We start from the raw sequence: 10,956 nt of genomic DNA, 5'->3' as shown, positions 1-10,956 counted from the left end.
CGACTTGACTCGCACTTCCTCCCGCCACCGCCAGGAGCGCCCGGGACGCGTGGGGCTCGCAGCGCGGCGGGAGCGGGTGGGGGTGGGGGTGGGGGTGGGGTGGGGGTGTGGCTGCAGGTTGGGGCTCCCGCCCCGCCGGCTGCGCGGGTTCGCCGAGCCCGGAGGAGGGAGCGCTAGCTACCCCGAGCGGGAGGGAGCTTGCAGACTCTGGCTCAGAGCAGCTGTCTGGACACCTTGGGTTTTGGGGTGGGGAGCCCCGGCGACTGTGAACATGGACTCCGCCGCGGGAGCCTGTCTCAGGATGCTCTTTCTTTTGTCTGCCCAGCCCTGGAGTACATTAGCAGCAGGGAATACTTGTGAGTACAGCAAATCTTTTAAAACTTATACTGTCAACTGAGAATTCGTGTTTTTGAAAAAAAATAATTGAATTTTACAAATGGAATCACTGGTCTGCTTCTGAAAATGAGGCATTTAAAAAACATCGCAAAGTCCCAACGCTTGGATAGGATGGTTTACACTGGTTTTTCCACTTGTCAAGTCTGTAATACACAAAGCCTGTTTTGACTTGTCTGTGAGCTGAATTTTGTCTGTGTGCTCTTGTTTTGAATATTCATTGAGAAAGCTCAAGTTCTAGTAAAACCTAAAATTAGCATGAGAATATTGAGGCGGAGAGAGACCAGAGAGAGAGAATAGCAGGAGATGAGGAGAGAAGAGCATGCCAATATGTCATTTATTTCTTTTTACTATGAATACATTTTGGAGGATTTATGTCAGAAAGGAAATCGTTGGCCGACCTGGCCGGGTCCTGCATTAGCGTAGATGTTTGCAGTCGGCGCCCTGCGGAATCGGGTACCAAGAAGTCGGGCGCTGCAGCGGCGGGCAGGCTCCGCAGCAGAGCCCAGGCGGCAAACCTGGTGAGTCCGCAGAATTACGAGAAGGATCGACCCCTCAGAATTAGAAGGCTTGTGCTTACAGGAAAAACATACCCTGCCATTCAGGTTCATTTGCAAGTGCACATGCTTGTATATCGTGATGTGCTGTGTTTCTCATTTTGTTGGTTCAGTGAAGATGTATTAACCTCTCAGTTCTGGACTGGCAATGTGAGTCTGATCTAAAGATGCTAGCCAAATTGATTCAGCCGACCTCAAGGCATTTTAATCTGGAAATCGGAAAAAGTTTTCGAAGTGTTATTCAGATTGAAATCTCCATCATAGGGCTTTTCTTTCCTTGAGGGATTTGAAGAAAGCCCCCTTAGTCCTACATCCACACCCCATCCCCCTCAAGAATTTTTTTTAAATCAGGTTGTAGGGAGTAAGGCAAGCTATTATGCATTTCAAGAAAGTGCTAGTAGGCATGTTAGAAACCAACCTTGCTGCTGGGGGTGGGGTGGGCTGGGGAACTCTGCCCTTACCAGGAAGTTTGTGCTAAAGTGAAAAGCATTTTGTACAAATAGTTACCCTTCCAGCATTCATCCATATATGCCCCGAGGCTGTGATAAGTTTGTGTTGTCATCATTTAGTTTCAGCTCATTTAATGCCATATTATATGAGTCACTCCTGAAAATGAGCCTTAGTCTCCTTTAAGAAAATACTGCCCCGTGTTTCAGACAGAATTTTAATTTAGCTTTGGGCACAATTTCCATGAATTAATTAAAATGGAGGCATTTACATGAAATCCTTAGGTCCTGCAGTAAAGCATTTATCACTTTGCTAAGAAATTAAAAATGTAGTACTAAATGATTTGCTAGTATAAAAGAATTATAGAATAACTTAACATAGTACACTGAGGTGCAATTAAAAAGTCACCAGAGGTCACTCTTACTTAAAGGAAACATGGCTTCAAAAATCCTTCCCGTATAAGAGAAGCAGAGTGCTGTGCTGCCTTTCTTGTCTCCTTAGTTGTGATTACAGGATATTGCAAGATCGGTTATTTTGATATTTCTTTATTTTCTGTTTGTATTTTATTCCCTGAAATCCACAGAGGTATCATGTGCTTCATACTGAGCATCTTTTTTAAGAGTCACATGCTCTGAGGTGCTCCATGTCTGAATCTCCAGGCAGATATCCTTTTCTGAATTGAATATATCTCTAAGCTCAGTTCGTCTGGGTCTCTGGCTGACTCTTCAAATGTCAATGCTAGTTTTCACTTTTCAGCCTCTGTTTTATTTAGATGTGCTTAGTACTCTGATGAAAAGTTCAGTAAGTTAAAAGTACCTATGTAAATTTGCATGGCTAAGAACATTTTAGATACTGTAGAGTCCTTGATCACCGCAAAGCTGGCTACTATAGTTGTTCAAGTGTCAAGTATATATTTAAATGTCTTTGCAGACTTAAAGATTCATAAAGGGTACACAAACTGTGTTTGATAATTGCTTGCTAATCTCATTTGACAGTATCCTTTGTAGCAGTAGAAGTAATGGTGAATGAATCTTATTATAGTCTAGATTAGCTAATTTGACCAATTGGATTTTTCCTTAACTCTCGAATATTTGGGAGGTGTTTGTTTGTATGTGTAGATGTATATACAAGCAAGGTATTTCAAACCCATATTTGAAATTTGTTACTACATAAATCAAGGTAGAGGGTTCTTTTAGTCCTGTCCCATCATTTGAGAAATTCTAAAGAGGAGTTTGCCAGCAGGATGGGATTTAGGCTACCAACAAGAAATCACGAACACCAGCATTTGCTCAAGTCTTTTGATCGCTAACCTTTTATTCCTAAGAAGTGTTTTAAGAACTCAAGTAATCTTTGCAGACAAGACTTTAAAACTAACAAAAATGAAATATTCTTAAGCCCTGATAAAATAATGAGAACTGTATGTAAATTTTTAAAAAGGTAAAGATCTTCTCCCCAAAAGGATACAGTGACATTTTTCCTCTATTTACAACTGGTTCTCAGTAGTAAATTAGTCAGACGGGGGTGGGGGGGTGGGGTGGGGGGGGGGGTCAACCTGGGTGAGGTTCTGGCATAAGACATACTCTCATACAGGACTTGGTTGAAACATTTGACATCTCAGAAATTATCCATGTTTTGACATGAATCTTTATAATTAATGGGAAATTTTAAGTCAGGAGGAGTCTACACAGGGCGAGAGTAATGTTTCTAAATAGCCAAAAACATGGGCTTTTTTTTTTTTTTCTCTTATTCTCTGTCTTTTTGAAGATAAAACAAATTGAATGGACAGCATCCTCTAGGACCTGATATTTAAAAATTGTGCATCTCTACTTGGTCTGCCTTCTAGAACTCTTTGTATTTAGTCAAGGTGAAAGTGTTATTCTAATGGAGTTATCCTCTTAAATGGAATGCAAGAGGAAAGTTAGAATATAGATTCCAAGTTAGAGCCCTGTTTTCCAGAAGTTGTTGTGCAGACAGTGGTTGGTTTGCTCACTTCCTACCATGAGCCACAAGTGGAAGAGGGCAGTAGCTCTCTGTTTTAGGATTATCCCTGTGAATCTACTATTTGTTTATGAACTTTCAGATCTTTTGGGGGGGGGGGAGGAAGAAGAGATATAATCTGAATAAGAAAATGTCAGTATTTTGGTTGATATTTAGATTGAATTACTTATGTCTACCTATTTCTGAAAGGCATTAGACCATATGTAATATGTTCCTTGGTTTAGGGAGGGAGCCTATCAGAAGATGTGCCCCTGGAGCAGGTGAATGGGGAATCCATTCGTGATTCAGTGAAACATGTTGGGGAAAATGAGCATAGAATATGGAGAGAGGTATTTAGTAAGCACTGGAGCTTGGACTTGTTGGAAAGAGTCTTCAACAAACTGGTAAACGGACCGTTTTTTTTTTTAAATCATATTTGAATAAACTTCCCAGAAATACTGAGGTCAGAATATTTTTGAAAACTTCGGGAAAACAACAACATTTTTTTCTCCAAAAAAACTTACAAAGTCCATGTGACTATCAACACAGAGTGACAGGCAAGGCTAGAGCTGTGAGGGTCCTGAAGCTTATGCAACTGGGGGAGACTCTTTAAGCAAACAAACAAACAAAATGACCCTAAAGCCACATTATCAGTGACCCTCCCACGCCTGAAAGCCTGTTCTGGGGAGAAGACTGGAGCTCAAGAATGTCTGCTCCTTTGAGTTGATTTGGAAAAAAAACCCCAAATCATTCAAGAGTACTAAATAAAGGACATATTCACTGACAAAAATCTCAATTAACTGAGCAAATTTGAATTTGAATTTTTCTCTTTAAATCAAAATCAGAATTTGAATATAAAAGCATACTTATAAAAGAGTTCAAACAATTTGGAATGAATAGATCCAGGGTTTACCTGCAATTCTAATTCTAATCCTGAAAAACAAATATGAAATTAACCTCTGGATCTTCTCCCCACTTAACTTTTCAGAGCCTTTAAAGGCTTGGCTTCAACATACAAAGTTCTTCAGAGTAACTTCCAAAGTGTCCCCACTCAATCTGCCTGCCTGGGGCCCGTTGCGGTGCTGATTGCTGTAGGCTCTGTTGCATCATATTGAATAACTTTTAAAAACTGAATTATTTATGTCTACCTATTTCTGAGAGGCAGGAAACCATATGTAATACGTTCCTTCAAAATATCATACTTGTTTTTTCCAGTTTGAGTTCTATGGCATAAGGTTAAAATCTGTGTGCTAATTAAAAGGTTAAAATCTGTGTGCTAATTAAAGTTATACACAACTTGTAAATACTGTAAAAACTAACACAACATTGTAAATCAACTATACTCCAATGTAAGATAAAAAGTTAAAAAAAGAGAGGGTATGATAGAGTGACCTTTTGACATTATGCAGGAACATTGTTTAATAGGCCCACATGATTGTTTAATTACCTAGAAGAATGCACCCATGTCTGACTTGGTCATTTACCATTTGATTGGAGTTTAGACGCTGAAATTGATGAATTCTTTTTTTTTTTTTTCAGGTACATATGGTAACTACAAAGGTTTTATTGCCCTGTAGGACATTGATCAGTTTTTTTGTAACCTAGCAATCTCATTCTAATGTTCTTCTATAAATGCCTGTAAATTCCTAGTTTCTCAAAATGCTCTTTTACTGGATTAGTCATTAATGAGTTTATGATTCTTTGGCATGCATTTGTTCTATATTTGTACGTGTTGTGTTTTTAACTTTTTGAAAATAATGCTTTGACATAGAGATTGCACATGTCTGGTAGGTGTACACATAACCTTGTGTGATAATACATGTGCTTAGTTTGAGTGTTGCTTTACAATAAATTTCCTTTCTGGTTCATTAGAAACTTTACTTTTCAATAATAATATAGGGAGTCTGGTTCGCCATAAAAAATAAAAATATTCTCCTTAGTTTCCAGGTAATGGGTATTTTCAGTGTACTGATTTGAAATAGAATTGAAACATAAAGTACTTGAAATTTTGAGTAGTTTAAAGTTAGAAACTATATAATTTTTATTTAAATATATGCCCGTTTAATGGACCAGTTTAAAAAAAAACCTCCCTCCAAGGCTGTTAATCACAAATGAAAAAAATGATATATTTTATCTAGGCTATGGCTTTTATTAAGTTTTTACTCGGTAGTACATCAGGAAAAGATACTCATGGAGGATGTGCTAGTTATAGCTAACTCATGGAGAGAAACTTGAAAAAAGTTTGTTTTTTAAACTGGCAAATATGATCCTTTCGGATGAGTCATTTTAGGGATATGGTAAATGGTGTATCAGATATTTAAATTTATGTGTTCCTAAGTTGTATCACCAGTGGTTCCATCTCTGGCCTTAGTGGCTGTCACCTGTGGAGAAGGAATTTTTATGCCACGTGTTCACTGGACCACTGTGGGAGGAAGGGGCTGGTGAACCTTGTTTGGAATCAGTGGCAGTTTCGATAACCTCAGAAGCCACTTAACGCTGTGGCATAGACCTAGGGTCCCCACATGATCGTTTCAGTAGCATCTCATTACTTGGGGTGTTCGAGACCCAACAGAGGGTTTCTCTGGAGCTTAGGAGCAAGCAGTGACATTGCTGCTTGGATGATGCAGGAGAGACCTGCTGCCTTGAGACATAAGACCAGGTGCCACCTGCAGTTCTCAAGGTTGTAATTAGTTTTTATTTTAACATTTATAAATCCTCAGGCAGCCAAAGAGCTTGATAAAGTTAAGCTAAGTACACTCTTCCTCGGAGTGGTGAATTGGTGGGAGAAGTGGCAGAATGAACCATGTGTGTGTACGTATGTTTGTGTGTCTTAAGGGAGGCTGGTTGGGTAGAGAGACCTGCTGAAGGAATTAAAAACCACTGTCAATAGTTGTAAGAGAGGCACAGATTGGATTAGGTGACGATCCAGTTACGTGGGACTGAGCTATTTCTTACTTGTTACCATGCAGAACGGATATTCTCCACTTTGGATTTCTGAGCATGTGAGCAATCAGGAAATACAAAGCCATCTGCCCTGACCCAGTTGAAGCCCAGTTGAAACTATTGGCTTCACGTGTCGGAGGGGTTTTGTGTTCTAGGATATTACTGTGCAGCCACCGTTAGAACCAGCAGCACTTAACCTGCCTCTGAGGCCTTGCCAGGTCCTGGTTCCTGTTACTACAGTTCTAAGGAATGGCTGGTAGGATTTTGATTTAAAGGCGAGTAGATATAATAAAGGGAATCTGATTAGCATGCGAAAATAATTCAGTAATTTGATTCAGGTCAAAGAAAGTAATTTTCATATAAACTTCTATTATGGAAGAAAATATTTTAAGAACTGTTAACTATTTTAATGTCTCAGATTTGGCTGATGTAAGAAAAATAATATGTTTCTATAGACATCTGTTCAAATGTTTGGAGATTATCAAAATTAAGGATTTGTCATATAGCTTTACGTTTGCTGTGTCTTTGATGATTAGAAACTTGAGAATAAGGACATTGCTATACACTAAAAGTATAATAATACAACATAAAAAGAAAAATATAGCTGTGTAAAGTCATCAAGCTGGCTAGCTGCTGTGTGTCTGTGATTCTTAGGCTTCTCTGCAACGTTGTGTTAATTCATGGAAGTTTTCTTTTTTTAATTAATTAATTCATTCATTCATTAATTTTTGGCTGTGTTGGGTCTTCATTGCGGCACTGAGGCTACGGGCTTTCTCTAGTTGCGACCAGAGTGGGTTACTCTTTGTTGTGGTGCGCGGACTTCTCATTGAGGTGCCTTCTCTTGTTTCGGAGCATGGGCTCTAGGCGCAAGGGCTTCAGTAGTTGTGGTGCGTGGGCTTAGTTGCTCCGCGGCATGTGGGATCTTCCTGGACTAGGGATCGAACCCGTGTTCCCTGTATTGGTAGGCGGACTCTTAACCACTACTCCACCAGGGAAGTCTCGATTCACGGAAGTTCTGATAAGAAAACCTGTGAACCTTGACATTTCAGAGCACATCCTTTTCTATGGTGTGAACCATGCCGTCATTGCGAGGGGTTAAAAAAATTGGGGGACTGAAAGAGGATACGTTGACTAGAGTTTAGTTAAGGTATGTATAAGAGAGTTTAAGGGAGCAAACTCCAAATTACTCTTTGCTTTCTTAAAGTGACAAGGAACATTTCTGAAAAATATTTTTTCTGGCATAGAATACAGTAGAATTGACAGATCTCAGAGTCAATTACCTATTAGAGGTAAGTCAAATGATCTATTTTGAACTATGGTACAAGGTTAACAAACATAATATTGATTTTCCAGATTATAAGAATAAATTTTGGATCATAATTATTTACTATTCTTTTGTCATGATGAACTACTGATCTATTTTAAGAAACCTGAAAACCTGATCTTTGGGAGATTTGCATCGCTATGGACTGATTTCACTTGTTCTTCTTCTAAGTGATAGGATTCATTTGTTGGAAGATAGCCTGAATGTTTGCCTAGGAAAAGTTCCTTTTCCTCATGAATATTGCTGCAAGGTGAAGCAGGAGTGGGGAGATACATCCTGCAGGCTATTGCGCATTTGAGCATGAAAAGGACATATGTTGTATCTTAATCACCATCCCAATTCCCTAGGGATGAGACTGGCTTACCCACCCTCCCAAGGCCTCCTTCCCAACCCCCAGCATCAACATGCCCAGAACCTTCATGAGCATCTTCTTCCATTTTCTTAGATGGAGGTGATGCCGAATGACTTCCTGAGTTGACTTGCGTGGATTAGGCCAGCCAAAGAGGTGTCCTTCCTCCTTCACTACTTCCTGTGGGATCCATCCCCCTGAGGTCTTCCACTGTTATTCCATTTCCCAGGTGTAAGAGGGACTGAAGTGGGAGGGTGGCAGTGAGAATGAAAAAGTGACACTGCACACAAAGAACACTTTCAGGACTTAATGGTTGTTTGATTCTATGTGGAGTAATAAGAAATGGGAGTGTGAAGGACTGGGGTATTGGCAAGTGACTTAAACAAAACGGGCAATTGTTGGTTCACATCATTTCATTTCAGGCAAGGTTAGATCCAGATGAGGCTGTGCCATCAGGATCAGCCTCTCTTCATGTTTCCGCTCTGTCTTCCCAGTGTCAGCTTGATGCTCAGGCAGGAATCTGCTTGGTAGCTCCATGTCCAAGGTCGACCTTCCTAATCACAGTGATAGAATGCTTTCCTCTATTTGGACTTTGGTTCTTATTACCCTGAAGCACTAAGCATGTATTTATTTGTTTATTCCCTCAACTCAAGCTCCAAGAAAGCAGAGACTTCCTCTTTCTTTTTTGTTGTTATTCCTACTTCCTAATCCCCAGAGCACAGGGATGGTCCTGGAAGACAGTGGGTTCTCAATACATATTTGTTGGATAAGTAAAAAGGTGAATGATTCTCTTTCCCCAAACATCCAGCAAGATCCCCAGATCTGACTTCCACTGTTTTGTCTGTGTTGTGACTGCTCTTATCCAGCTACTGTGACAGGAAAGGTTGGCCCTCATGACCAGTGGTGGAGCCAGGAAGCGATTGCAACTTGATCCTTGACCAGGTGCTTTGACTGCATCACTTTGACAAGAAAGCAAAATGCACAATCCATTTAGGTAATGAGTTTAACATCTATTATGAAAAGCACTAGCTTTCAGGCTCTTACTGGCTTCATAGAACAGATGCTTGGTTACATGTCTCCCTCCTTAATCAGATTTTAAACTTCCTGAAAACAGAATCGCGCTTCTTTGTTCCTGCAGTGCTTTGCTGATGGTACTCAGTAAGTACCAAATAAATGGAGAAAGTAATATATTTTAAATATGCTACCTTGAAAGTATATAGAATATCTGCAGAATCCCCCTGTGTATTTTATAATCATTTTTTAGGTGGCCTAATAAAAATGAATTTTTATGTGACTATCCCTGAGCTCTCTACTAGCCAACTGATTTGTTCATGGAAGGATCCATTGGCTGATTTTGAGTGTTTTGTTTTCTTCCAGTAGGAAAATGCCTGACATAACTTCTGACCCAAGGCTTTGATAAAAAGCATGGTGCCTGTTCTAAAAGTTGCTGGGAAGCCCTGAGGGAGAGCTTGAAAAGGCCAGGTGTCAGGGGAACTACCAAAGACCAACAAGCAGCAAAGAGGAGGCCTTCTGGCAGGTATTATTAGGCAAGATGACTGTTATCTAGGGAGATCTTGATCAAGTCTGATCTCAGCAAGTCTCCATATTCAGGAGGAGCCTGAAACAGAGGTGCCTGGGGGCAGTGTGTAATTGGCATTCTCCACAAGCCTGGTTCACAGTGTCTACCTGATACTGGAAGCAGCATCTAATCCAGGTGGGAAAGGCTCACTGCACATCAGGGCAGAGGGCCTGCAGGTGCACAGGTGGCCATTGCACTTCAGTGTAGGTGTCCAGTTGTCTCCTTGACACCCATGAGGCTAAATTCATTTGGGTCACAGCTGCCTCTGGGGGTGAGAACCATGGACTCTGTGTCCAGTAACCTGCAACATCAAGTGGAAGCTCCCATTGTGCTTGCAGACTTGACCCCCTGGTCTAGGGTGAGGCATTTCTGAGTCTGTTTATGGCTGGCCATTATTGTCAACAAAACCTGTTACTATCTTTGAGAAGTTTTATGACTAGCTAGCTCAAAGGCATGACAAAATGCACATGCTATCACTTAAAGACTACCTCTATTTTCAAACAAAGATCGTTCGTATTTTCACAATTACATAGAAGGGCCCAGTGGAGGTATATAAATGAAGATGATTCCAGCAGCACTCCTTCAAACAGCATAAAACTATAAAATTCAACAAGATGTACTAACATAATGAGTCACACTTTCAGATAGGCAGTGGAGTAGAGTGGTTATGAAAGGAATGTTTGGATTAGGTTTCTGCTTCCACTGATTAATGCCAGCTGTGTGACCCTGGGTAATTTGCTTATCCTTTCTGTGTCTCAGCTTCCTTGTCTCCAAAAATATAAGTAATAATTATAACCCATCTCATAGACTTGTTATGAAGATTAAATTAATTAATATATATAAATAATGCCTGGAACATAGTAAGTCCTCAGTGAATTTTAGCCATTACTATTGCTCCTGTTGATCTCAAGTGTAAAATCAGAAATGTGACTTTGGTCCATGACTTTGGGTAGAATAATCAGATAAGCAATTTTAGGGAAAGGCATTTATACTGGGTATTTCCATTATTCAAAGTATTATCACTAATACTGCACGATTAAGACAATATTACAAAAGAAGAATATTTAAAAATAAGTTTATGTCATAGAATTAGAAACTCTAACAGTACATTGATATGTTTCAGCTTTCTGTAATATCTCTCTAAGCAATAAAGCTTTTCAGATTAAGCTATTTGGATTAAATTGTCACTAGCAACTTTGACTCTCGGTTTTATATATTTTTCCATTAGCTGAAAAGGACTCCCCAGATCAAGACAATATGCTCCTGAAACATATACTGCTTGTTATCTGGCTGTTTTTTATGAAGTCTTCTAAGACATATAGTATCTGACCATCAATATGGGTTGTTTGACATTTATGATAGTGAAATGAGTGTTAGTGTCCAAGTC

At 39.9% G+C, this 10,956-nt stretch overlaps 1 protein-coding gene across 10 annotated transcripts in view; it reads left to right on the top strand.

The window, feature by feature from the left end:
• LOC309633719 (contactin-associated protein-like 3) overlaps positions 1-10,956 on the top strand; it is a 257,758-nt gene that overhangs the window by 63,259 nt on the left and 183,543 nt on the right. For 3 of the 10 annotated variants that reach the window (XM_082402942.1, XM_082402940.1, XM_082402939.1), the window contains exon 1: positions 232-356. The exons of 6 other annotated variants lie outside the window; for them this stretch is intronic. In XM_082402942.1, coding sequence (XP_082259068.1) covers positions 272-356 — 85 coding nt within the window. In that variant the 5' untranslated portion in view covers positions 232-271. Of the gene's footprint in view, positions 1-231; positions 357-10,956 lie in introns of those variants that run through there. One more of the 10 variants, XM_082402934.1, reaches the window with a different exon arrangement.

The sequence above is a fragment of the Balaenoptera borealis genome (assembly GCF_965194805.1).
Source record: "Balaenoptera borealis genome assembly, chromosome: 8".
Lineage (NCBI taxonomy): Eukaryota > Metazoa > Chordata > Mammalia > Artiodactyla > Balaenopteridae > Balaenoptera > Balaenoptera borealis.
The sequence above is the reverse complement of the archived record's forward strand: the minus strand, read 5'-3'. Positions and strand labels throughout refer to the sequence as shown.